We start from the raw sequence: 22,628 nt of genomic DNA, 5'->3' as shown, positions 1-22,628 counted from the left end.
TTAGTGCTTTGTGAGAATTGCAATCTTTTTGACTGAGTCCTTAAAGGCTTGTATGACTTGTTTGTTCCTCAGGGCATAAATAAAGGGGTTCATCACGGGGGCAACTGAAGTCATGAGAACTGACACTGCCTTGTTCAAATCCACTTTTTCATTTCCAGAAGATTTGACATACATGAAAATGCAGCTGCCATAAGAGATGGAGACAACAATCATGTGGGAGGAACAAGTGGAAAAGGCCTTTTGCCTCTGCTGGGCAGAGGGGAATCTTAGAATAGTCCTGATAATGGAGGCATAAGATAAAACCACTAAGAGTAATGTAATAATAAGTGTTAATATAGCATCCATTAAAGCTATCTTCTCTATGAACTCTGTGTCTGTGCATGAAATCTCTAGCACAGGAAATGCATCACAGCCAAAATGATCAACAACATTGGAGTCACAGAATTCCAGATCAAGGCCCAGGCCCAGTGGTGGGAGGATGATCATCAGCCCAGCCAGCCAAGAACTCACCAGGAGCTGGTTACAGACTTTGTTGTTCATGATTGTTGTGTAATGCAGAGGTTTGCAGATGGCCACATAGCGATCATAGGACATGGTGGCCAGAAGGAAGAATTCTGATGCCCCAAGAAAGATGACAAAAAATATTTGGGCATAGCAAGCATCATGGGAAATGGTATTGTCCCCAGTTGATATGCTGTAGAGGTATCTGGGAATGCAAGAAGTTGTGAGTGATATTTCTAAGATGGAGAAGTTTCTGAGAAAAAAATACATGGGAGTTTTCAGGTGGGGATCTACCAAGGTGAGGGAGATGATGGTCAGGTTCCCAATTAAACACAACATGTAGTTGAGAAACAGAAAGATAAAAAGGAAAACCTGCAGTTGTGGGTCATCTGTCAGTCCCCTCAGGATGAATGATGTAATCCCTGTGTGATTTCTCATCCCTGACTTCTGAATCCTGCACAGAAAACAGAGAGAAAGAATTTGGATCTGGGGAAGAGGATAGAGAGAAATAAGAGCACTGAGAATTAGTGGGGAAAGGGAGACAAGTAATTTATACTTTCCCCAGGTTTCTTCCTATAGCAATTGCTTCAATATCTCTTGGGAATTTATATATTTTGCTCTCTCAAATCTGGTCCCTTGTCAAAGTCTTTTATTTCATCCTTTTTTCACAGAGTCTTTCATCCCTCCCTTCCTTAGCCACAGTCTATATATAACACTGAACATGGAATTAGGAAACCTAGTTTCATGTCCTAACTCTTCCTGGTATATGACCAGGTAGAAGTCTCTCAACTTCTTAGAACTCAAGTTTCCTTTGATGTTAAATGGGGGTTCTACTACTTGCAGTACTTACTGCCTGGGCTGCTACAAAGAAAGCACTTTCTAAATTTTAAATATGAGTTACACTGATTGTAATGATTACTCTGTGCTAATGGGTCCTCCTTCCTCTGCTCCCCACATCATAACTTTGCTTTTTCATATGTGGTATTTTTCTTTGTATATTTTTCTAGGAGACCTTCTCAAGGCAGAGTGAGGAACATCTGACTTCAGAGGATAAGCAAGGGCAGGGGTGCATAAGAAATATTGTGGAGAAGATTCAGATTGTCTTTGGGGTCCTCCTTTTTCCTTTTCCATGTACTTTCCCCCACTGTTTATGTTTCCAACTCCTTTAGTCACCCAAGGCACCTGAGCTTTCCCCCTTTCTATCTAAGACCTCAAGAACATCCTGGCTGTGATCCTCTGCCCAATTTCTTCTGACCAAATGTTTGGAACTGAAGTCTCATTCTGCAAAGATCTGCTTTCAGAACTGCTATGTCTGAAAAGATCTCCAAGAGAAACCAGAAGACCTATTTTCCAATCTAGCCTCTGCTCCTTAAAAATTGTGTTATCCTATGCAAGTCATTTCATCTCTCAGGGCCTTAGTTTCTTTGTCTCTTAAATGGGGTGATTATTTCCTTGAAGATCCCTAAGGTTTTTTCTACCTCTAAAGCCTTTAATCCACTGATAAATGAATTAACTAGAAAGTTTGAATAGCTGAGAATGTTTTTTTCCAAGGAGTATTTTTTTAAACTGGTGAATGACTTGTTATTTTTATGAAAAATGCTCCAATTCTTTCTCTTTATATGGTTGTATAGCAAGTACTTTTATGAAACACTAAAAAACTTCTCAGAGAATGTCCTGTTCTTGTCACTCAAGTCATTTGTTAGTCATGTTTCTCTGCTTCTCTGTCTGTTTCTGTCTGTGTCTGTGTCTGTGTCTGTCTCTCTTTCATGTGAGTTTTGTTTAGACAGAAAATTAGTAATCAGTCCATCTTTCTGTGGAGTTGATCAATAACCTCTTAAAGCAGGGATCCTTTACTGTTTTTGTTTGGCAGCAAACAGCAGCCTTGGCAATATCTAATCCCTTCTCAAAGTCATATTTTAAGTTTACAAAATAAAATCGATAGGGTTGCAAAAGAAACCAATATATTGAAATGTGGCCATGAAAATATAAAAAAAACCCAAATTCATAGACAATAGCTTAAGAATCACCAAGTTAAAGCATTACCACTCTCAAGGGTGCATGCTTTTGTGTGTGTGTGTGTGTGTGTGTGTGTGTATGTGTGTGTGTGTGTTTTTAGCGAGGCAATTGGGGTTAAGTGACTTGCCCAGGGTCACATAGCTAGTAAGTGTTAAGTGTCTGAGGCCGGGTTTAAACTCAGGTACTCCTGACTCCAGGGCTGGTGCTCTATCCACTGCACCACCTAGCTGCCCCAGGGTGCATGCTTTTAAAATAAGAGATGTTTGTCATGAAATGGAATTAACTTAAATTGTTGACTTTCTATAAGGTTACTCGTGAGTAGTATCTTTCCTAAAAGGGACTTTTCCACACTCCGTAGATAACAGAAGGGCACACCTAATCCAGTCTCACCAAACTTGACCCCATAATCATCTCTTACAATGCAAGTGTAAAGTTCAAATGGCTATTTATTCTAAAAAAGAAGTGACATCTCAGAAATGGTTGTTGATTCTCTCCCTGAAATAGCCAATGTAATTTCACAAGTTTTTGACATCTGAAATGGATTAGTCTATCTACTGTGTTTTTTGTATTGGGGAAATAATCAAGCAAATGTAATCTGTATGGATACAAAATGAGAAAATGTACGATGTGAAAAATCTCTTCATACTTACGTTTCTGACGGTGCTTCATAGATAGTATCAGTGGTCAGAGTAGGCTCAAAGATCTCTGGTATGGCTCAAAGGTGAACAGTAGTACAGCCAAGTTGCAGGAGCATAGTGAGGCTATTGCCTTGGTCATGACATCCCATGGAATGCTTAGCCTGCTGTGAATTTAGTCTATCAGCATATTTGCATTGAGCTCCTAGGACGTTTATCAATATTTGAATTCTAGTTGTTGCTTGTGATTTTTGGGACCTTGATCTCCTTCAGTCTCAATTTCCTCACCTGTAAATAAAGAAGTTGGATCAGATGATCTCTTATGTTTGTTATAGGTTAATTCAAAGATCCTAATTCTATGGGTAATTTTGGTCACTCTCTGGTCCCTCCAACCTTACATTCACAGGCAACTCTGTGGCTGATTCTCATATCCCCATGACATTTACTGTTTCTGGGCCATCCTTCTGTCTCGTAAATAATTATGAAATGATTTTTAACAAAGATCTGGTCTCATTTTAAATGTCAGAAATGTTGCCCTGAAACTAAAAGGAAGCTGGGACCCTTTGAAAAAGGAGGCAATGTTCAGACCTGGCTCTGAGTACTTCAGAGGAAAAGGACTGACACATCTGGGCATGGAGATGTGTCTTCCATCCTAAATTTTATTTGCTCAACTTGCTGAAAGTGTTTGGGGAAATCAAGTGAGAGAACAAAGAAAAGCTTCCTTGGGGATTAAGGTTCAAAATTACTAATGAATCTACCATATAATTAGCATTAAATTAAAAAAAAACACATATAAAAGCAGCCATGGGGCCCGTGTCCACAGAGACAGGTAGGTGTCATCACACTATTAGATACAGTGCTCCAATAGTGAGGGTCCTGCAGGAGAGCAGGCCCCTGGCACATCCACACTCCTGCCTTCATCATCTAAAGGAAACATGTTACACATAAAGCTGATAGTCCAAATCAGATTACAATATAATTGGGGAATATTCAGCAAAATTAACAAAAGTACAATAAAATATAGATAAATTGTAAAACTAAGTCAATATATTGACCCACTTGGATCCTTACATACAGATTAGTATGCCCTTTTTCTTCTTGAGTTTGACACCACTGATGTAAGGAACTGTTTTGAAGTTTAACTCAGGAGAAAATCTATAGGGGATTCTCTAGATTGGTCAGATGTTCATACAGGTTATTCTCCACCATGTACCATTCGATCAAGTGATATTTGTCTCCTGGCTGGTTGTATAAACAAAAAAACTCCATCTCTCAGTTCCACATTTTCTCTGGCTGGCTTCTGTGCTTAGTTAGAATCTTGTCCCTCCAGCTGCTGATTTCCCTAGCTTCCTCTAAGTCCCAACTAAAATCTCTTCATTTACTGGAAGGCTTCCTTAAGCCTTATTACTTTTAGTTCCTCCTTTTCCTAGTAATTATTTCCTATTTTTCTTGTGTATAGTTGACTTTGTATATATTGGTTTGCATGTAGTCTTCCCACTACAGTGTAAGGTAGAGACTTTTGCCTCTTTTTGTATCCCCAATCTTAACACAGTGCCTGGTACATACATGGTATTGACCGTTGGGTTTTAAAGGTTTATTTTGTAGCCTGCATTTTTGTTGAAGGATATTGTCTCAATTAATATCTTTGCTGCTTTTCAAAGATATTACAAGTATATCATCATATCATCAGATAGGGATGGTGTTATCTCTTCTTGACCTATTCTTATATATTTTCTTTCTTTTCTCACATTACTATTGCTAACATTTCTAGTACTACATGAAAAACTAGTGGGAAATATGAGTATCCTTCTTCATTACTATATTTATTGGCAAATTTGCTAGTGTATTCCAACTGCATATGATGTTTAATTTTCTGTTTAGAAAGATTTTTTTATGAACTTTTTTTTTTTTGCAGGGCAATGGGGGTTAAGTGACTTGCCCAGGGTCACACAGCTAGTAAGTGTCAAGTGTCTGAGGCTGGATTTGAACTCAGTTACTCCTGAATCCAGGGCCGGTGCTTTATCCACTGCGCCACTGAGCTGCCCCTTTTTATGATCTTAAAAAGGTCCCTCTGTGCCTATGCTTTGTAGGGTCCATTGGAACTTCCTGATATATAGGCAATAGATGCAATCATAAAGTCACTTCACCCATAAACGAGTATTATATTTTGTCAAAGAATTTTTTTCTGCATCACTGATATAAATAATCATTTTTATTTTTGATGATTAATTATGTTGATTGTTTTTCCAATGTTGCACCATCCTTGAATAGACATCCAACTTGGCTATGATAAATCTTTTCTTAGATAAATTACTGTAGAAGTTTGATAGGATTTTGTTAAAATTTTTTGAATCAATATTTATTAATGATGTTGGTCAATACTTTTCCATTACTTTGTCCTCAATGGGTTTAGGTATTATTAGGACACTATTTGTCCCACAAAAGGAAACTGCTAGGGGTGCTTTCCTTCTCATTTTTAATAATAATTTTTTTTTTTGCGGGGCAATGGGGGTTAAGTGACTTGCCCAGGGTCACACAGCTAGTAAATGTCAAGTGTCCGAGGCCGGATCTGAACTCAGGTACTCCTGAATCCAGGGCTGGTGCTTTATCCACTGTGCTATCTAGCCGCCCCCCCTTCTCATTTTTAAAGAACAATTTTTGTAATATGGTTACTAATTTGCTTCTTAAAATTTGATAAAATTCTGTTGTGAATCCATCAGGACCAAACCTTTCCCCCCTTTTTATTTCCTTTATTGTGAGTTTTATTTCCTTTTTGGATTAATTGATGCTGCCATTTGGGTTTCTTTTTGTTTGGGAATTTTATATATTTGAAGATATTCCTCTACTCAGTTTTATTAGCACATAATTAAGTAGAATAGGTCCTGATAATTCTTTTTATTTCTTCTGGGTTTGTTGTGATTTCACCTTGCTTATATATAATTTCGTTGACTTGATTTTCCTCTCTTTTGTAATCAGATTAGCCAAAAGTTTTTTAAGTTTTTATTTATCTTTTTAAAGAACTAACTTTTAGGATTACTTTTCATTTTGATAGTTTTTTTCGAGTTGATCTATTTTTCTCCTTTTAGGCTTATTTGTTAGCTTTCTAATAAAATGCATATTCATTTCATTAATACACTATTTTTCTATTTTGTTTAATATATTTGTAGGAATATAATTTTCCCTTTAAAACTCTTTTAGCTACAACCCAGATATTTGGGCATGTTGTTTCATCATTATCATTTTCTGTCTTATAATTATTAATTATTTATATGGTTTGTTTTTTAGTCCTCTAATTATTTAGGATTTCGTTGTTTAATCTTCATTTGGGTCTTTCTCTTTTGTCTGTGTTCCCTGAACTGCTTACTGTTTTTATTCTAGGGTTCTGTGAAGATTGGCCTTTTACTAGGTTCAAACTGACTGAAGTGACTTTATGATTATATTTATTGCCTATATATCAGGAAATTCCAATGGACCCAGAAGGTTTGGTAATTTGGTAATTTATCTCTCAATTAATTTCTCTGCTGATTCCCTAGGGCTTTATAAGAAAATAATTAATTCATCTGGAAAAAGTAATACTTATATTTCCTCTTTACCTGTCTTTATATCTATAATTTTGTCCTTATTTATTATTATATTTCTGGAACTACATCAAATCACAGTGTAAAAAGAGTGAATTATGTATTTTTCCTCTATTATTTAGCAAAGTTTATAGGTCAACCATATTGAAAAATGCTTGTTTTTGTTTTTAGATATCTTTTCATTTGACCATTAAAAAAGATGATTTTGGGGGCAGCTAGGTGGCGGAGTGGATAGAGCACCGGCCCTGGAGTCAGGAGTACCTGAGTTCAAATCCGGCCTCAGACACTTAACACTTACTAGCCGTGTGACCCTCGGCAAGTCACTTAACCCCAATTGCCTCACTAAAAAAAAAAAAAAAAGAAAGAAAGAAAAAAGATGATTCTATACCTAATCTTTACAAAGAGAGGGACATAGAAGGAGAAAGAAGAGCTCACTAGGCATTGATTGAGTTGTAATCAGTTGAGGTGAAAAGTAATCAGTTGAGGAGAATGCCTGTTTCAAATCACCCAATGAGGCTTCCATACTAGCCTCTCAACTGTTTGTAATCTTGCCAACTCACTGGATATGAAGTAAGACCATAGTCATATAAAATTACATTTCTTTCACTGTTTTTGAATTTAAGATCCCCCCCCCCTTATTATTTTTGGTTAGTTGCATTTCTTCTCCTTTCCCTTGGATTTCCACAGGCAACTGTAGAGTTTGGTTCTTATATTGGCCATTATAGAAAAGATAAAGAGCCTTCAGTTAAACTACCTAAACAGATGTGAGCTAAACATGTTTTTTTCAAAGCACAACCTTTATTTTATCACACATAAAATAAAAAAGAGAAATGTCTTATACTTAAGTCAATAAAGAGGCAAGACAAATCTTATGCCTACACTACTTCTTACAGGTAAGGGGAATGCACTTAAATTGCATAGAGATGTATTTTCATTCTCTAGAGAGGCACAACTGCCTTCTGGACAGTAATAGGATTACAGAATTATAGAGTCATTGATTTAGTAATGGAACCTTACACACTAGTCCACTTACTGATAATTGCAGGTTTTTACAGAAATCACAGAGGGAAAATAAATTTTGGGTAGCTGGGAAATGAACTCCCTTTCTATAGACCCTAGAGGAAAACCTTCTATATAACCTGCATGCACTCCCAGTGAATGAATGAATAAAAGAACGTTCATTAAGGACATCTACATCCCAGACACTGCTGAGAGATGGACTCACAACAAAAAATATAAAACAGGACAGTTTCTGACCTCATGTAACTTAAATCATAAGAAGTAAACACAAGACATATGGGTGAACAATGGCCAGGGAAGGAGGGTTTGGTGTGGAGAATCAAAGCAATGGTGAATGAAATCATAGGGGAATAGATTAATATACTTTTTCTTGTAGCAACAGCAGAATTGGCTTGACTATGGTTCTTGTGCTGGAAAGTGAGAGGCAGCATGGTCCAGAGGAAAAGAGCACTGGATTTAAAGTCCCAGGCTTTGGGTTGAAATGATTCCTTTTCATTTATTATATTGTATGGCCTTGCCCAAGATTTTAATGTGTCCCAAGACCCTTAACCTGTCTTGCCCAAGATATTTAATGTGGTTCCTCTGTAATGCCCACTCTCTTATCTCCAATCTCTCTCCATCTACTGGTTCTTCCTTTGTGGTCACAGACATGCCTAAGTCTTCCTCATCTTCAAACCACTCCCTCCCCCCCACCTTGATTCTTCTATGCCTGCTAGCAATTGTCCTAAATCTCTTTTATCCTTTGTGTTAAACTCTTTGGGAAGGCCATCTACAATAAGATATCTCTACTTACTCTCCCTTTACTCTCTTCTTAGGCCCATGCCATGTAGCTTCTGACCTCATCATTCCACTAAAGCTGTTTTCTCTCCAGTTACCAAAATGTCCTAATTCCTATATCTAAGTAAGTATTTTTTTTCCTCAATCTTCATTCTTCTTGACCTCTTTGCAATATTTGACACTGTTGCTCACTTTTCCTTCCTTGACACACCCCTTCCCCCTTGATTTTCAAGTCACCAATCCCTCCTAATTTTTGTCTTACCTACCAGACCATTCCTCACTCTCTTTTGCTGAATTCTCATTCAGGGCATGCCCACTAACTGTAGTTGTCCCTCAGAAAGTTGCCCTGGGCACTCTTTTCTTCTCCCTCCATACCACTTAACTTGGTGATCTCAATAATTCCCATGAATTTAATTATCACCCTTACTATCATCATCCTGATGATTCTCAAATCTATCTATTCTGCTCTAATTTCTTTGTTGACTTCCAATTTCCCATATTCGACTGCTTTTTGGGTATCTGAAACTGGATATCTAATAGATATCTTAACCTCTACATGTCTAAAAAGGAATTCATTGTCTGCTCCCTAAGACCTCCCTCCTCAAATTCCCTATTAATGTCAAGGGCACAATTATTCTCCTAGTCCCCCAGGCTTGTAAAATAGGTGTCATCTTCAAATCCTCACTATTTGTAACTCCCTTTTAAAATCTTTTACCAAGTCATGTGAATTTCACATTTACAATATCTTTTGAATATGCTCCCTTATAACCTCTGTTATTGTCACCATCCTGGTGCAGGCCTTTGTCACTTCACTATTGGATTATTGTAATAAGCCTCCTGGGGGATCCCTACTCCAATCCACCCTCCATTCATTCACCAAAGGGATTTTCCTAAAGTGCATATCTGACCATGTCTATCTCACTTCCTTAAAACTCTCCAATGGCTCTAGGATGAAATACAAAATGCTCTATTTGGATTCAAAGTTGTTCATAACTACACTAACCTATCCAGTCTTCTTATACTTTACTCCCTACCACTTACTCTTTGATCCAGTAAAACTGAAATCCTTCCTGTTCAATGAACATGACACACCATCTCTCAGCTGTGGGCATTTTCTCTCATTCTTCTCATTCCACACTGGTATCCAGCCTTAGCTCTGACTCCTAGCTTTCTTCAAGTCCCAACTATAATTCCACCTTTTACATGAAGGCATTCCAAAATCATTACAATTCTAGTGTTAGTAGCAAATAATAATAGTAATAAGTAATAATAACCCCCCTCTTAATTATTTCTTCTTTATCCTGTATATAGTTTATATATGTTCACTTGTTTTTCATGTCTTTCATTAAAGTTTGAGCTCCTTGAAGGCAGGGACTGTCATTTACCCTTTTTTTTTTTAACATCCTCAATCCTTAGCACAAGTTGTCACTTAATCAATGCCCATTGACTGACAATTTTGGCCCTCGTTTTCCTTATTTATAAATTGAAGGCTTAGACTATATAGCCTCTAAACTTACTTACCCCTTTAAGTATATAAATGCTTGTTATTTTTTTCAAAGTAAGTGTTTGATATAGAATTCAAATTCAGGTCTTGATTCTGAATTCATCCCATTATCTACCTCATGAATTTGTCTAAGAGTGTAAGTGAGTCTGAGTCAAAGGATTATTGAAATAGCTGGCGGGAGAACAGTATCTGGTAGATAGGTGAATAAAGTCCAGAAAGCATGATAGATTATAGCAAAAGAGGAAGAGGGGAGACCTCTATCAGAGGGCCAGATGTGTGTGGAGGGGTGGTTATAGTTCTCTCTCTCTTTTTTTTTTAGTGAGGCAATTGGGGTTAAGTGACTTGCCCAAGGTCACACAGCTAGTAAGTGTTAAGTGTCTGAGGCCAGATTTGAACTCAGGGCCAGTGCTCTATCCACTGCGCTACCTAGCTGCCCCGAGTGGTTTTCCTTTTATTCAAAAATATCCAGGAGAATCTTAAATTCCATAGACTATAGGATAGCATAATCAATAAGAAATATGACAAAGGGTTACAGAATGATGGACAGCTTTTCTTTTACCACTTGACATCTTTAACTTCATAGTTTCTCACTGCTTTGTGAAAATTGCAATCTTTTTGACTGAATTTTTAAAGGCTTGCATGACTTGTTTGTTCCTCAGGGTGTAAATAAAAGGGTTCATCACTGGGGCAACAGAGGACATGAGAACTGACACCACCTTGTTCAAAGCCACCCCTTCCTTTCCAGAAGGTTTGATGTACATGAAGATGCAGCTGCCATAAGAGATGGAGACAACAATCATGTGTGAGGAACAAGTGGAAAAGGCCTTTTTCCTTTGCTGGGTAGAGGGGAATCTTAGAATTGTCCTGACAATGGAGGCATAAGAAAAAACCACTAAGAGTAAGGTGATGATGAGTGTCAATATTGCATCAATTAAAACTACTCCCTCTATCAATTGTGTGTCTGTGCATGAAATCTCTAACAGAGGAAATGTATCACAGTAAAAATGGTCAACAACATTGGAGTCACAGAATTCCAAATCAAGACCCATGATCAGTGGTGGGAGGATGATCATCAGCCCAGCCAGCCAAGAACTCACCAGGAGCTGGTTACAGACTTTGTTGTTCATGATTGTTGTGTAATGCAGAGGTTTGCAGATGGCCACATAGCGATCATAGGACATGGTAGCCAGGAGGAAGAATTCTGTTGCCCCAAGAAAGATGACAAAAAATACTTGTGTGACACAGGCATTATAAGAAATTATTTTATCTCCAGTTGACATGCTGTAGAGGTATCTGGGAATGCAGGAAGATGTAAGTGAGACTTCTAAGAAGGAGAAGTTTCTGAGAAAAAAATACATGGGTGTTTTCAGGTGGGAATCCATCAAAGTGAGTGTGATGATGGTCAAGTTTCCAGTTATACTCAACAAGTAGTTGAGAAACAGAAATGTAAAAATCAAAATCTGCAGCTGTGGGTCATCTGTCAGTCCTGGCAGGATGAATAATGTTACTTCTGTGTGATTTCTCATCTTTTGAATTCTGATGAAAATACACTCAAAATAGAGGGAGAGCTTCGATCTACAGAGGAGGACCAAAAAACATGGATCAAGCCATGTATAATTGGTGAGAAAAGTGACACAGGTAGCTCATGTCTATTTCCTTCCACCCCCCATTTATTTAGAATTTTATTTTTTCTCAAATTACCTGTAAAAACAATTTTAACATTGATTTTGAAAACTTTGTATTCCAAATTCTCTTCCTCCCTCCCTCCTCACCCCCTTAAGAATTCAAGCAATTCAATACAAGTTATACATGTGTAGCCATGCAAAACATTTCCACATTAGTCAGATTGTGAAAGAAAACATTAAAAAATAACTTCAGACAAAGGAAATTAAAAAATTGTGCTTCAATCTGTATTCAGACACTACCAGTTATTTCTCTGGAGATTGATTGCAGTTTTCTTAAGTCCTTCAGAGTTGTCTTGGATTATTGTTTTGCTGTAAATAGCTAAGTCATTCAGAGCTGCTCATCTTACAATATTGCTGTTACTTTGTATACAGTACATTTCACTTTGCCCATGTAAGTCTTTCTAGGTTTTTCTGATAGCATCCTGCTCATCATTTCTTATAGCACAATAGTGTTCAATCATTATTTCATCCCAAAATTTGCTCAGCCATTCCCCAATTGATGGGCATCTCCTCAATTTCAAATTCAACTTTTTAAAACCTCTTTTTGGATACCAACCTAGTAGTGATATTACTAGGTCAAAGAGTATGCACGGTTTTATAGCCCTTTGGCCATAGTTCTAAATTGCTCTATAGAATGTTTGAGTTAGAGAATTTTTTTTTCATGTGGCTATAGGTAGCTCTGATTATTTTGTTTGAAAATTTCATGTTTTTGATCATCTATCAACTGGGGAATGGCTCTTATTTTAATAAATTTGATTTAGTTCTCTATGTGTTTGAGAATGTCTATTTCCTTTTTTCACTTGAAAATAACAAGTTTCAGCATTACATTGATCCCTTCACTTCTCAGACAATTCCTGTGGAATGAGCAGGGGTTAATTTTAATAATTGAGTCACCACATTTTATTCTACTGTCTTCTAGGGTTCCTTCCTGAATTAATTGCTTATTTCTATATCACTTGAAATCTTTTGCCGTCCTGTCAAAATATTCTATTTCATCCATCTTCACGTAGAGCCTTTCACCTTTCCTTTTCCTATCCATACTTAAGAGCAGAGGTGTTAAACTCACAACCATTCACATTACACCCAAAGTACTTTGAATCAGATGAAAATGTAATCTGGAAATATTTAACAAAATCAACAAAATATAATAAAACATGGAAAATATAATTAATGTTTGAAACTAAGTAAATAGGAGGCCCTCAAGCATTCTTATGTATGTAATCGAGCCTCACCTTCCCCATTTTTATATGAGTTTGACACACCACTGCTCTTGAGTAATAAACATGGTGTCAAAAACCTATTTTCATTTCCTGACTCTTATACTTACTGGTGTTGTGTTCATATGGAAATCAGCTAGTTCTTCAGAGCCTACTTTCCTCTGATGTTAAATGGGGGTTCCAGTATTTGCAAAATTTACTATTCAGACTTGGTATGAAGAAATCACTTTCTGAACTTTAAATGTGGGCCATGCTAATTTTAATTATGACTCAGCACTGATTGGAATTTCCTTCTCTGTTCCCCACACCAGGACTTTGCCTATCCATCTATTGTCTGCCATTTGTGACATGTTCCCTAGTATTTTTTTGTAGGAGACCCCCTCAAGGAAGATTTAGGAATACCTGACCTAATATGACCAAATATGGTAAGCAGACATGGTCATGAGACATATTGTGAAGAAGATGCAGATTGTCTTTGAGGTCCTCCTGGTTGCCTTTCCATGTACTTTTCATTGTTATTGCTTCCAATTCCTTAAGTCACTGTGGCACCTGAGATTTCCCCCATTCTGTCCAAGATCTCAAATAGATCCTCTCTGTGGTCCTCTGCCCACTTTCTTTTGTCAAATATTTTGGAACCTGAGTCTCATTTTGTAAGGACTCGCCTTCTCTGAGAGATGCTATGTCTGAATAAAATCTCCATTAGAAATCAGAACCTACTTTCAAAACCAGCTTTTGCTCCTTAAAAACTGTGTTATCTTGTTCAAGTTACTTCCTTTTTCAGAGCCTCAGTTTCTTCATCAATTAAATTGGATGATTGTTCTCTAGATAATCAAAAAGATCCTTTGCAATTTCAAATCCTTTAATTCTCTGAGAAGCAAATTCCCCATAAGTTTTGAATAACTGATATTTCCCCCCTAAGTATTATTTTCATTTTAAATGGTGAATGAATTGTTATTTTTATGGGAATCACTTATTTTTTTCTCCCTAGATGGAGATTTGTGATGAACTTGATTGTGTTCTGAAAAAGTTTCTAGAGGGTTTCCTGTTCTTATAATTCAAGTCACTTGTCATGTTATTTATTTTCTATCTCAGTCTCTTTCTCCTGGTCACATGGGTTCCTTTTTTTCAGACAGAAGTGTCTTAGATTTCATTGACATTACTGTGAATCCCAATGAGCCTTTCTCTGAGTGATGATTTTATATGCATAAAATAAAATGCAGTTACCAAAGAATCTTATGTTTGAATGTATTTATCAAATTAAACATGAATACCTCCTTAATAACTCTTGTCTTTTTTATACATGTCAATAAGCTCTTTATACTTAAATAATGATAAATATTTTTATTTAATATTTTGAGTTCTAAATTCTATCCCTCATTTCCTCACTCCCCTTTCCCCCTCTGTGAGGTGGTAAGCAAGCAGATATATGTTATACATGTGCAATTATGTAAAACATTACCTTATTACTGTGTAAAAGAAAACTCATAAAGTATTAGCTCTCTCATGGGAGCATGCTTTTTACTTGAGGGAGGTTTTTTGTTTTTGTTGTTTTTTCTGAGGATGGAATTATCTTCAATTGTGGAATTTCTGGAAGATGGCACCATTGGGGGACTTTGTGCTAAGAGGTTGGGGGTTTTGAACTTCCTGTAGATCACAAAAGGGTGCATATAATCCATTCTTCACAAATGTTACCCTTTGCCCGCTATACTGAAAACATAAATTCAAATGTCTTATTATCCACAAAAAGATGTAACATTTTATATATGATTGTAGATTCTCTCTCTGAAATGATCAGTGATTTCCTAAGTTTTTGATGTTTGAAGTTTACACAACTGTCCCCTATGCTCCCTTATTGGGGGGGGGGGGAATGGCCAAGCAAGAAGGACCTTCATGGATAGAAAACAAGAAAATGTATGATATGAAAACAAATTTCAAACTTACATTTCTGTCAGTGCTTCATAGTGAGCATCATTGGCCAGAGTGGTCCTGAAGATAGCAGTGCAGGAAGCTGGCAGCAGCATAGTGAGAGGGAAAGCTCACCTAGACTTGAATGCCTGCTTCTCATCTTAGGGTCTCCATGACCTGGACCTTCCTGCATCTCATTTTCCTCATTTCTAAATAAGGAAGTTCATTCAGATGATCTCTAAGGTTCTTTTGAGGTTTAATTCAGGACAGAATTTATTTAGTAATTTATTAAGTACCTACTATGTGGCCTGCACTAAGCATTTGATAAATCTTAATCTCACTTGATTCTTCCAATAAACACATGTGGTAGGTGCTATTATTTCCCCCATTTTGCAGTTGAGGAAACTGAGACCAACAGAAATTAAGTGACTTTCCTAGAATCTCTTAACTCCAAAGGGGCTCAGGCTGGAGTTAGACTTGAGTCTCCTGACTCCAAACCCAGTAATTTATCCACTATGACACTGGGCTGCCTTTAGAAATTGGGATTTCTATAAAGGGAAGGCAATTTCCAGACCTGATTCCTTAGTGCAGAGGAAAAGGTCTGATACTTCTGCACAGGGAGATGAGTTTCCCTCCTAAATATTTTATCTGTTCAATCCACTTGGGGACTCAAGTGGAAATAACAAATAACAGGTTCCTTGGGGATTTGAGGTTCAAAGTAATTAATGAATTTACTATATAATCAGCATAAAATAAAATACTTTAGAGAAACAGCTATGAAGCCTGTGCCCACAGAGACAGGGAGTTGCTATCATAGCATTAGATACAGTGCTCACAGGGGCAGCTAGGTGGTACAGTGGATAAAGCACTGGCCCTGGATGCAGGGGGACCTGAGTTCAAATCCAGTCTCAGACACTTGACACTTACTAGCTGTGTGACCATGGACAAGTCACTTAACCCTCATTGCCCCATCAAAACAAAAGAGATACAGTGCTCACACAGTGAGAGTCTACAATGGAGCAGACCCCTGGCATCTCCCTGTTCCTCCCTACATGATCAAAGGGATTATTCTAATTTTTCATTCAGGAGAAAATATCTGAATGGTTCTCTGGAACAGGTCAGATGTCAGAGGAATCCTAATCACCCCCAAATCCCAGTGGATCCTCAGGTTTTTCATTTTTTCCTGTTCTCTTTCTTCCCCAAGTTTAACTCCATGAGGCCATATTTATATTTCAATAAAATTTTAATCACATTCCAGGGTCATTGGGATGAGCCCAAGATTTCCAGAATAAAAAAATATATATAAGGGACCTCATCAGCTATCTTGTCCAGCCCATAAATGAAAGGGACTCCTATTATATACTATTGTAAAGTGTTTTTCTACCTTTGCTTAAATGTCTCTAAGGAGTAGGAACCCCTAGCCTCTAGTTTAAAGGAATTCAATTCCATTTCTAGACAGCTCTATTTATTAAAAAATAAAGAGCTAATTTTCCCTTAATGAATTTATGTGCACACATTTTGATTCATGTATATTTAATATTCATGTAATGGAGTTGGTCCTTGAAAGCCTTGGAAGCCTTAGATAGACAGTTATAAAAAAGGAGGTACCAAACTAGGTTCTTAAATATTTTTGTTTGTCATGCGCCCCTTTGTCAATTTGGTGAAGTCTATGAAGCCATTCTCAGAATCCTGTTTTTTATTGTATAAAATGAAACACAAAGGCTTACAGAGGAAACCAATTACATCAAATTGAGTTCTCTGTCTTCATCTATCAGTCTCAGTCTCTCATCTATAAACAAGTCTCCCGATGCCAGATTAAGAACCATTGTGTTAAACTAGCTATAAAAGTGAAGCCACACCAAGTACTTCCCGTATGAGGTACCAAAAGAAATCCTTGGGAAAAGGAAAAACACTATCAAAAGAAGAACGATTGGCCATTTGATATAGATTATATGTGTGCAGTCATACAAAACATTTCCAAGTTAGCTATGTTGTGAAAGAAAACACAGACCCACCCCCCAAAAAAACCCCTAAGAAAAATATACTTCAATCTTCATTTAGATTCCATTAATTCTTTCTCTTGAGGAGAATAGCATTTTTCACAATAAATCCATTGGAATTACCTTGGATCATTTTATTGCTGAGAGTATGAACTTTTTAGTCACTTTATTTGCATAGTTCCAAGTTGTTTTAAAATGGCTAACAGTGCACTTAATGTGCCTATCTTAGCACAACTCTTTTAAACAATGACTATTGCTATTTTTCTTTATCATATTTGCCAATTTTCAGGGTGGAAGATGAAACCTGGGGTTTAAAAAATTTGTATTTCTTTTAATATTTAGTGATTTAGTCAAACTCTAATTGAGTCAAATTCAATAAGAAAGGATGGGAGGGGGCACTAAATCATATGTAGGGATCCCAGCAGGCCACATGTTGACTTAAAAACCACATATTAACACCATCTATGTTCTATTGTATTTACATTTATTTTGTTAAGTCTTTCTAAATTATATTTTAATCTGATCTAGGCCACAGAAGGGAGTATTGTTGGCCACAATGAGAACAGTTGATCACAGTATCTGAAAACCTCTGATTTAGAATATTTTTTCAAATGTTTGTTAATAGTTTGCAATCCTTTTTTTGAGAACTGTTTGTTCATATCCTTTGAACTCATATCTTTGGCAGTGGATATCAATTATGAACATACACATGTTAATGTTCTTGGGTATCAAACCCTTATAAGAGAAAATTTATACCAAGATATTTTCTTATTTGACTACTTTCCCTTTCTTATCTTAGGTGCATTAATTTTGTTTGTGCAGCATTTCAGTTTCACATAATCTAAGTTATTTATTTTATCTTTTGTATTTGCCTCTAAACTTTTTTTTTTACTTAAGGAAACATCTATCTATGGCAATGCAAGGTAGATGATTTACTTCTAATTTTTTAAAAATAGCATTATATTTAATATTAAGGTCACATATCTAATTAGAATATATTATAGAATATTGCATAAGGTGGTGGTCTAAGCCTAATTTCTACAAGGCTGCTTTATAGTTTTCCCAGTATTTTTTTTTATCCAATATGGAGTTTTTTCCTAAATAATTTATGGTTTCTGAAATATCGAACACTAGATTATTGTGGTCCCTTTATTTGAATTTTCTCTTGTCTAGTCTATTTTTTATAAAAATACAGTCTGTAGTCATTCCCAGAGAATGAAGAAACATTTATTAAGTACCTACTATGTGCCAGACACTGTTTTGCGAGATGGGGTTATGAATACAAAAATTATAAAACAACACACTTGCTGACCTTGAGCAACTTACATTTTAACAAGCAAATACAAGTCATATAGGTGGTAAGGGAATGAGATTTTCATGTGGAATGTCAAAAGAATGATTATTGGAATTATAGGGAAATAGACTGACAGACCTTTTCCTGTAATGACAACAGGTTTTGCCTGATTACCATTCCTCTGCTGGAAAGTGAGAGGCAGCACGGTTCAGAGAGAAAGAGCCCTGGATTTGGAGGCCCAGGCATAGGTTGAAATGCTTCCACTTTCACTTACTACATTGCATGATCTCACCCAATGTCTTTTTTTTTTTTTTTTTTAGTGAGGCAATTGGGGTTAAGTGACTTGCCCAGGGTCACACAGCTAGTAAGTGTCAAGTGTCTGAGGTCAAATTTGAACTCAGGTCCTCCTGAATCCAGGGACAGTGCTCTATCCACTGCACCACCTAGCTGCCCCTCACCCAATGTCTTAATGTGTCCCAAGACACTAAATGTGTTTTCCCAAGATACTCAAAGTATCCCTTTGTCATTTCTACTCTCTCACCATCAATCTCTCACCATCAATCTCTCCCTATCTACAGACTGTTTCCCTGGCCTACAAACATGCTTATGTCTTCCTCATTCTCAAAAGTCCTCAGTTGATTCTTCTATCCCTAACAATCATTCTAAATCTCTTTTGCCCTTTGTGGATAACTCTTTGAGAAGGCTATCTACAATAGGTTTCTCCATTTATTCTCCTCTCACTCTTTTCTTAGTGCCCTATGGTATAGCTTTTGACTTTGTCATTCCACTGAAAATCCTTCTTCCAAAGGTACCAATGATTTCCTAATTGCTATATCAATTTGTATTTTTTCAATCCTCATTTTTCTTGACCTCTTTGTAGACTCTGACACTATGTATCACCTTCTACTCCTTGATACTCTCTTCTCCAGATTTTCAGGTCACCACTCCCTTCTGGTTCTCCTCCTACTTTATAAGACCACTCCTTTTCAGTTTTCTTTGTTGAATCTTCATGTGGGTCATGTCCATTAACTGTAGGTGTCCCCCAGAAAGCTGTCTTGGGTTCTCTTTTATTCTCTCTTTATATACTTCACTTGGTGATCTCAAGAACTGCCTTGGATTACTTATCATTCCAGTGCTGATAATTCTTGAATATTTCTATCCTGTTCTAATCTCTTTGCTGAACTCATTTCCCATCTTTAGATGGAAATATCTATTTCAGAAATTTAAAACTGGATAACTAATTGATAGCTTAGCCCCAACATGTTTAAAATTGAACTCATTGTCTTTCCATCTAAACCCTCCCCTTTCCAAAGTTCTCTGTTATTGTCAAAGGCACAATTATTCTTCCAGTGTCCCAGTCTGGTAAGTTAAGGTGTCTTCCTCTCAGGCTCACTCTGTTTCACTCCTATATACAATCTGTAAATTTCACCTTTGCAACATCTCTTGAATTTGCTGCTTTCTAACCTCTGTTCCTACCATCATCCTGGTGCAGGCCTTCTTCATTTTGCTATTGGACTATTGTAATAAGCCTGCTGATGGCTTAGCCTGCCATTAAGTGTCTCCCTATTCCAGTTCATGCTCCAATCGGTGCATGTCTAACCATGTTTCCCCCATGTACTCAATGCACTCCAGTGGCTATTGCCTCCATGATTTAACATGCCACCCCCATCAATTTGGCATTCAAAGGCCTTCATAAAACCCCACCCCCATCCTAACCTTTCCAATCTTCTTTTCTTTTACTTTCCACCACTTTGGTTCAATAACAGTGGCCTCCTTGGTGTTCCATGAACAAGATACTATCTCTCAGCTCTGGGAATTTTCTTTGACTACAGTCTATGCCTGGAATGCTCTCCATCCTTATCCCTGCTCCCTGGCTTCCTTAGTTCTATTGCCTTTCTCCTGTTAATTATTTCCTGTTTATACCATATTATAGCTTGTTTGTATATATTTGTTTGCTCATTTGTTCCTCTCATTAGAATGTGACCTCCTTGAGGGCCATTTGCCTTTTTTCATATCCTCAGTGCATTGTACTGGTAGTCACTTGGTAATTGCTTATTTACTAACTGACCTACTGACTGATGCATTTGGGCCTGTTTCCTTATGTATAAAGTTAAAGAGTTGGGTTCTATGGTCTCTAAAGTCCCTGACCCTTCTAAGTTTATCAACCTGGGACTTATAAGCTTTTCAGAATGTTTGTTGAAGGATTCAAACCCAGGTCTTCCTGAATCCAAATTCATCTATCTCATGAATCTGTCTAAGAGTGTGCATGAGCTTTACCCAAAGGGTTATAGAAATAGCTGACAGGAAAGTGGTGACTGTTGGACAGCTGAATGAAGTTCAGAAAGCATTGTCACAGATCATGACAAAAGGGCAGGAGGAGAAACTTCTATCAGTGAGTTGGTGTGTGTGTCTGTGTAGAGGTGAGGGACTGTTCTACCTTCATGAGCAAAGAGTTGGGAGAGCCTTAAACTCCACAGGAGGACATAGTTAGCAAAAAAATGTTGAAACATTGCAGAAAGATGGACAGCTTTTCTTTTACCATTTGGTATCTTGAGCTTCATAGTCTCACTGCTTTGTGAAATTTGCAATCTTTTTGACTGTGTTCTTAAAGGCATGTTTAACTTGTCTGTTCCTCAGGGTGTAAATAAAAGGGTTCATCACTGGGTCAACAGAGGACATGAAAATTGACACCACCTTGTTCAAAGCCACCCCTTCTTTTCCAGAAGGTTTGATGTACATGAAGATGCAGCTGCCATAAGAGATGGAGACAACAATCATGTGCGAGGAGCAAGTGGAAAAGGCCTTTTTCCTTTGCTGGGCAGAGGGGAATTTCAGAATAGTCCTGACAATGGAGGCATAAGACAAAACCACTAAGAGTAAGGTGATGATGAGTGTCAATATTGCATCGATTAAACCCACTCCCTCTATCAACTGTGTGTCTGTGCATGAAATCTCTAACAGAGGAAATGTATCACAGTAAAAATGGTCAACAACATTGGAGTCACAGAATTCCAAATCAAGACCCATGATCAGTGGTGGGAGGATGATCATCAGCCCAGCCAGCCAAGAACTCACCAGGAGCTGGTTACAGACTTTGTTGTTCATGATTGTTGTGTAATGCAGAGGTTTGCAGATGGCCACATAGCGATCATAGGACATGGTAGCCAGGAGGAAGAACTCTGCTGCCCCAAGAAAGATGACAAAAAATACTTGTGTGACACAGGCATTATAAGAGATTGTTTTATCTCCAGTTGACATGCTGTAGAGGTATCTGGGAATGCAGGAAGATGTGAGTGAGACTTCTAAGAAGGAGAAGTTTCTGAGAAAAAAATACATGGGAGTTTTCAGGTGGGGACCCATCAAGGTGAGTGTGATAATGGTCAGGTTTCCAGTTATACTTAACAAGTAGTTGAAAAACAGAAATATAAAAATAAAAATCTGCAACTTTGGGTCATCTGTCAGTCCCTGGAGGATGAATGCTGTTGTTCCTGTGTGATTTCTCATCTTTGTCTTTTGACTTCTGATGAACCTGCACACAGAATAGAGGGAGAGCTTCAATCTGTGAAGGAGGACGTAGAGAAAATGAGGAATTCCATGGGATGTAGTGAGAAAAGTGACACAAGTAGATCATGACTCTTTCCTTTTTCTGCTTGAAAATAACTCCAGCATTGCTTTGATCCCTTCATCTCTAAGACAACTCCTGTTTGTCTTTTTTTTTATTTTTAAATTTTTTTTTTGGTTGGACAATGAGGGTTAAGTGACTTGCCCAGGGTCACACAGCTAGTAAGTGTCAAGTGTCTGAGGCCAGATTTGAACTCAGGTCCTCCTAAATCTAGGGCCGGTGCTTTATCCACTGCACCACTTAGCTGGCCCTAAAATCTCCATTTGAAATCAGAAAACCTACTTTCAAAATCAGCCTCTATTCTTTAAAAAGTATGTTATCTTATTCAAGTCACTTCCTCTTTCAGGGCCTCAGTTTCTTTATCTCTTAATTTGGATAGTTTTTTTTTTCTCTAGAAGATATAGAAGGTGCTTTCTAATTTCAAATCCTTTAATCAATCCTATGAGAAATGAATTCCCTATAGGTATTGAGTAGCTGATAATAATTTCTTCCAAGGAGAATTTTTATTTTAACTGGTGAATTAATCAATATTTGTATGGAAATTGCTAGATCCTTTCTCCTCATATGAAGAATGTAGTTAACTGTCTTGAAAATGTTCTCAGAGGGTACCCTGTTCTTGTGACTCAAGACATTTGTCATGTCTCTTAAGTTCATTCTCTCTTCATCCCTCTCTCTGTCTTTGTCTCTCTTCTCACTCCCACATGTTTGTGTGTCTATCTTTCCCATGAGTCTTTTTTAGGCAGAAAATTTGTAATCAGTCCCTATTGCTGGACAGTTGATCAATGACTTTTTTTTTGTTTTGTTTTGTTTGTTTTGCAGGGCAATTGGGGTTAAGTGACTTGCCCAGGGTCACACAGCTAGTAAGTGTTAAGTG

General features: G+C 37.3%; 3 protein-coding genes across 3 annotated transcripts; all 3 read right to left on the bottom strand.

The window, feature by feature from the left end:
- LOC122728970 (olfactory receptor 6C2-like) lies at positions 1-939 on the bottom strand. Its single transcript, XM_043967661.1, has one exon. It carries the CDS (start codon positions 937-939, stop codon positions 1-3), a length of 939 nt encoding a protein of 312 aa, XP_043823596.1.
- Positions 940-10,618: 9,679 nt separating this feature from the next.
- LOC122728520 (olfactory receptor 6C74-like) lies at positions 10,619-11,560 on the bottom strand. Its single transcript, XM_043967194.1, has one exon. The coding sequence runs from the start codon at positions 11,555-11,557 to the stop codon at positions 10,619-10,621; it is 939 nt and encodes a 312-aa protein (XP_043823129.1). The 5' UTR covers positions 11,558-11,560.
- Positions 11,561-20,697: 9,137 nt separating this feature from the next.
- Positions 20,698-22,291, bottom strand: LOC122728611 (olfactory receptor 6C74-like). The gene is made up of 2 exons (XM_043967398.1): positions 22,268-22,291; positions 20,698-21,642 (listed from the first exon to the last, which is right to left on the bottom strand). Exon 2 carries the CDS (start codon positions 21,634-21,636, stop codon positions 20,698-20,700), a length of 939 nt encoding a protein of 312 aa, XP_043823333.1. The 5' UTR covers positions 21,637-21,642; positions 22,268-22,291.
- Between the last annotated feature and the right edge of the window lie 337 nt (positions 22,292-22,628).

This window comes from Dromiciops gliroides, chromosome 5, assembly GCF_019393635.1.
Source record: "Dromiciops gliroides isolate mDroGli1 chromosome 5, mDroGli1.pri, whole genome shotgun sequence".
NCBI lineage: Eukaryota > Metazoa > Chordata > Mammalia > Microbiotheria > Microbiotheriidae > Dromiciops > Dromiciops gliroides.
Note: the sequence above shows the minus strand (reverse complement) of the source record. Positions and strands in the feature narration are given on the sequence as shown.

Excerpts from the sequence above, each read along its gene's own strand:
- LOC122728970 (XM_043967661.1), bottom strand. The coding sequence starts at position 939 with ATGAGAAATCACACAGGGATTACATCATTCATCCTGAGGGGACTGACA.
- LOC122728520 (XM_043967194.1), bottom strand. The coding sequence starts at position 11,557 with ATGAGAAATCACACAGAAGTAACATTATTCATCCTGCCAGGACTGACA.
- LOC122728611 (XM_043967398.1), bottom strand. The coding sequence starts at position 21,636 with ATGAGAAATCACACAGGAACAACAGCATTCATCCTCCAGGGACTGACA.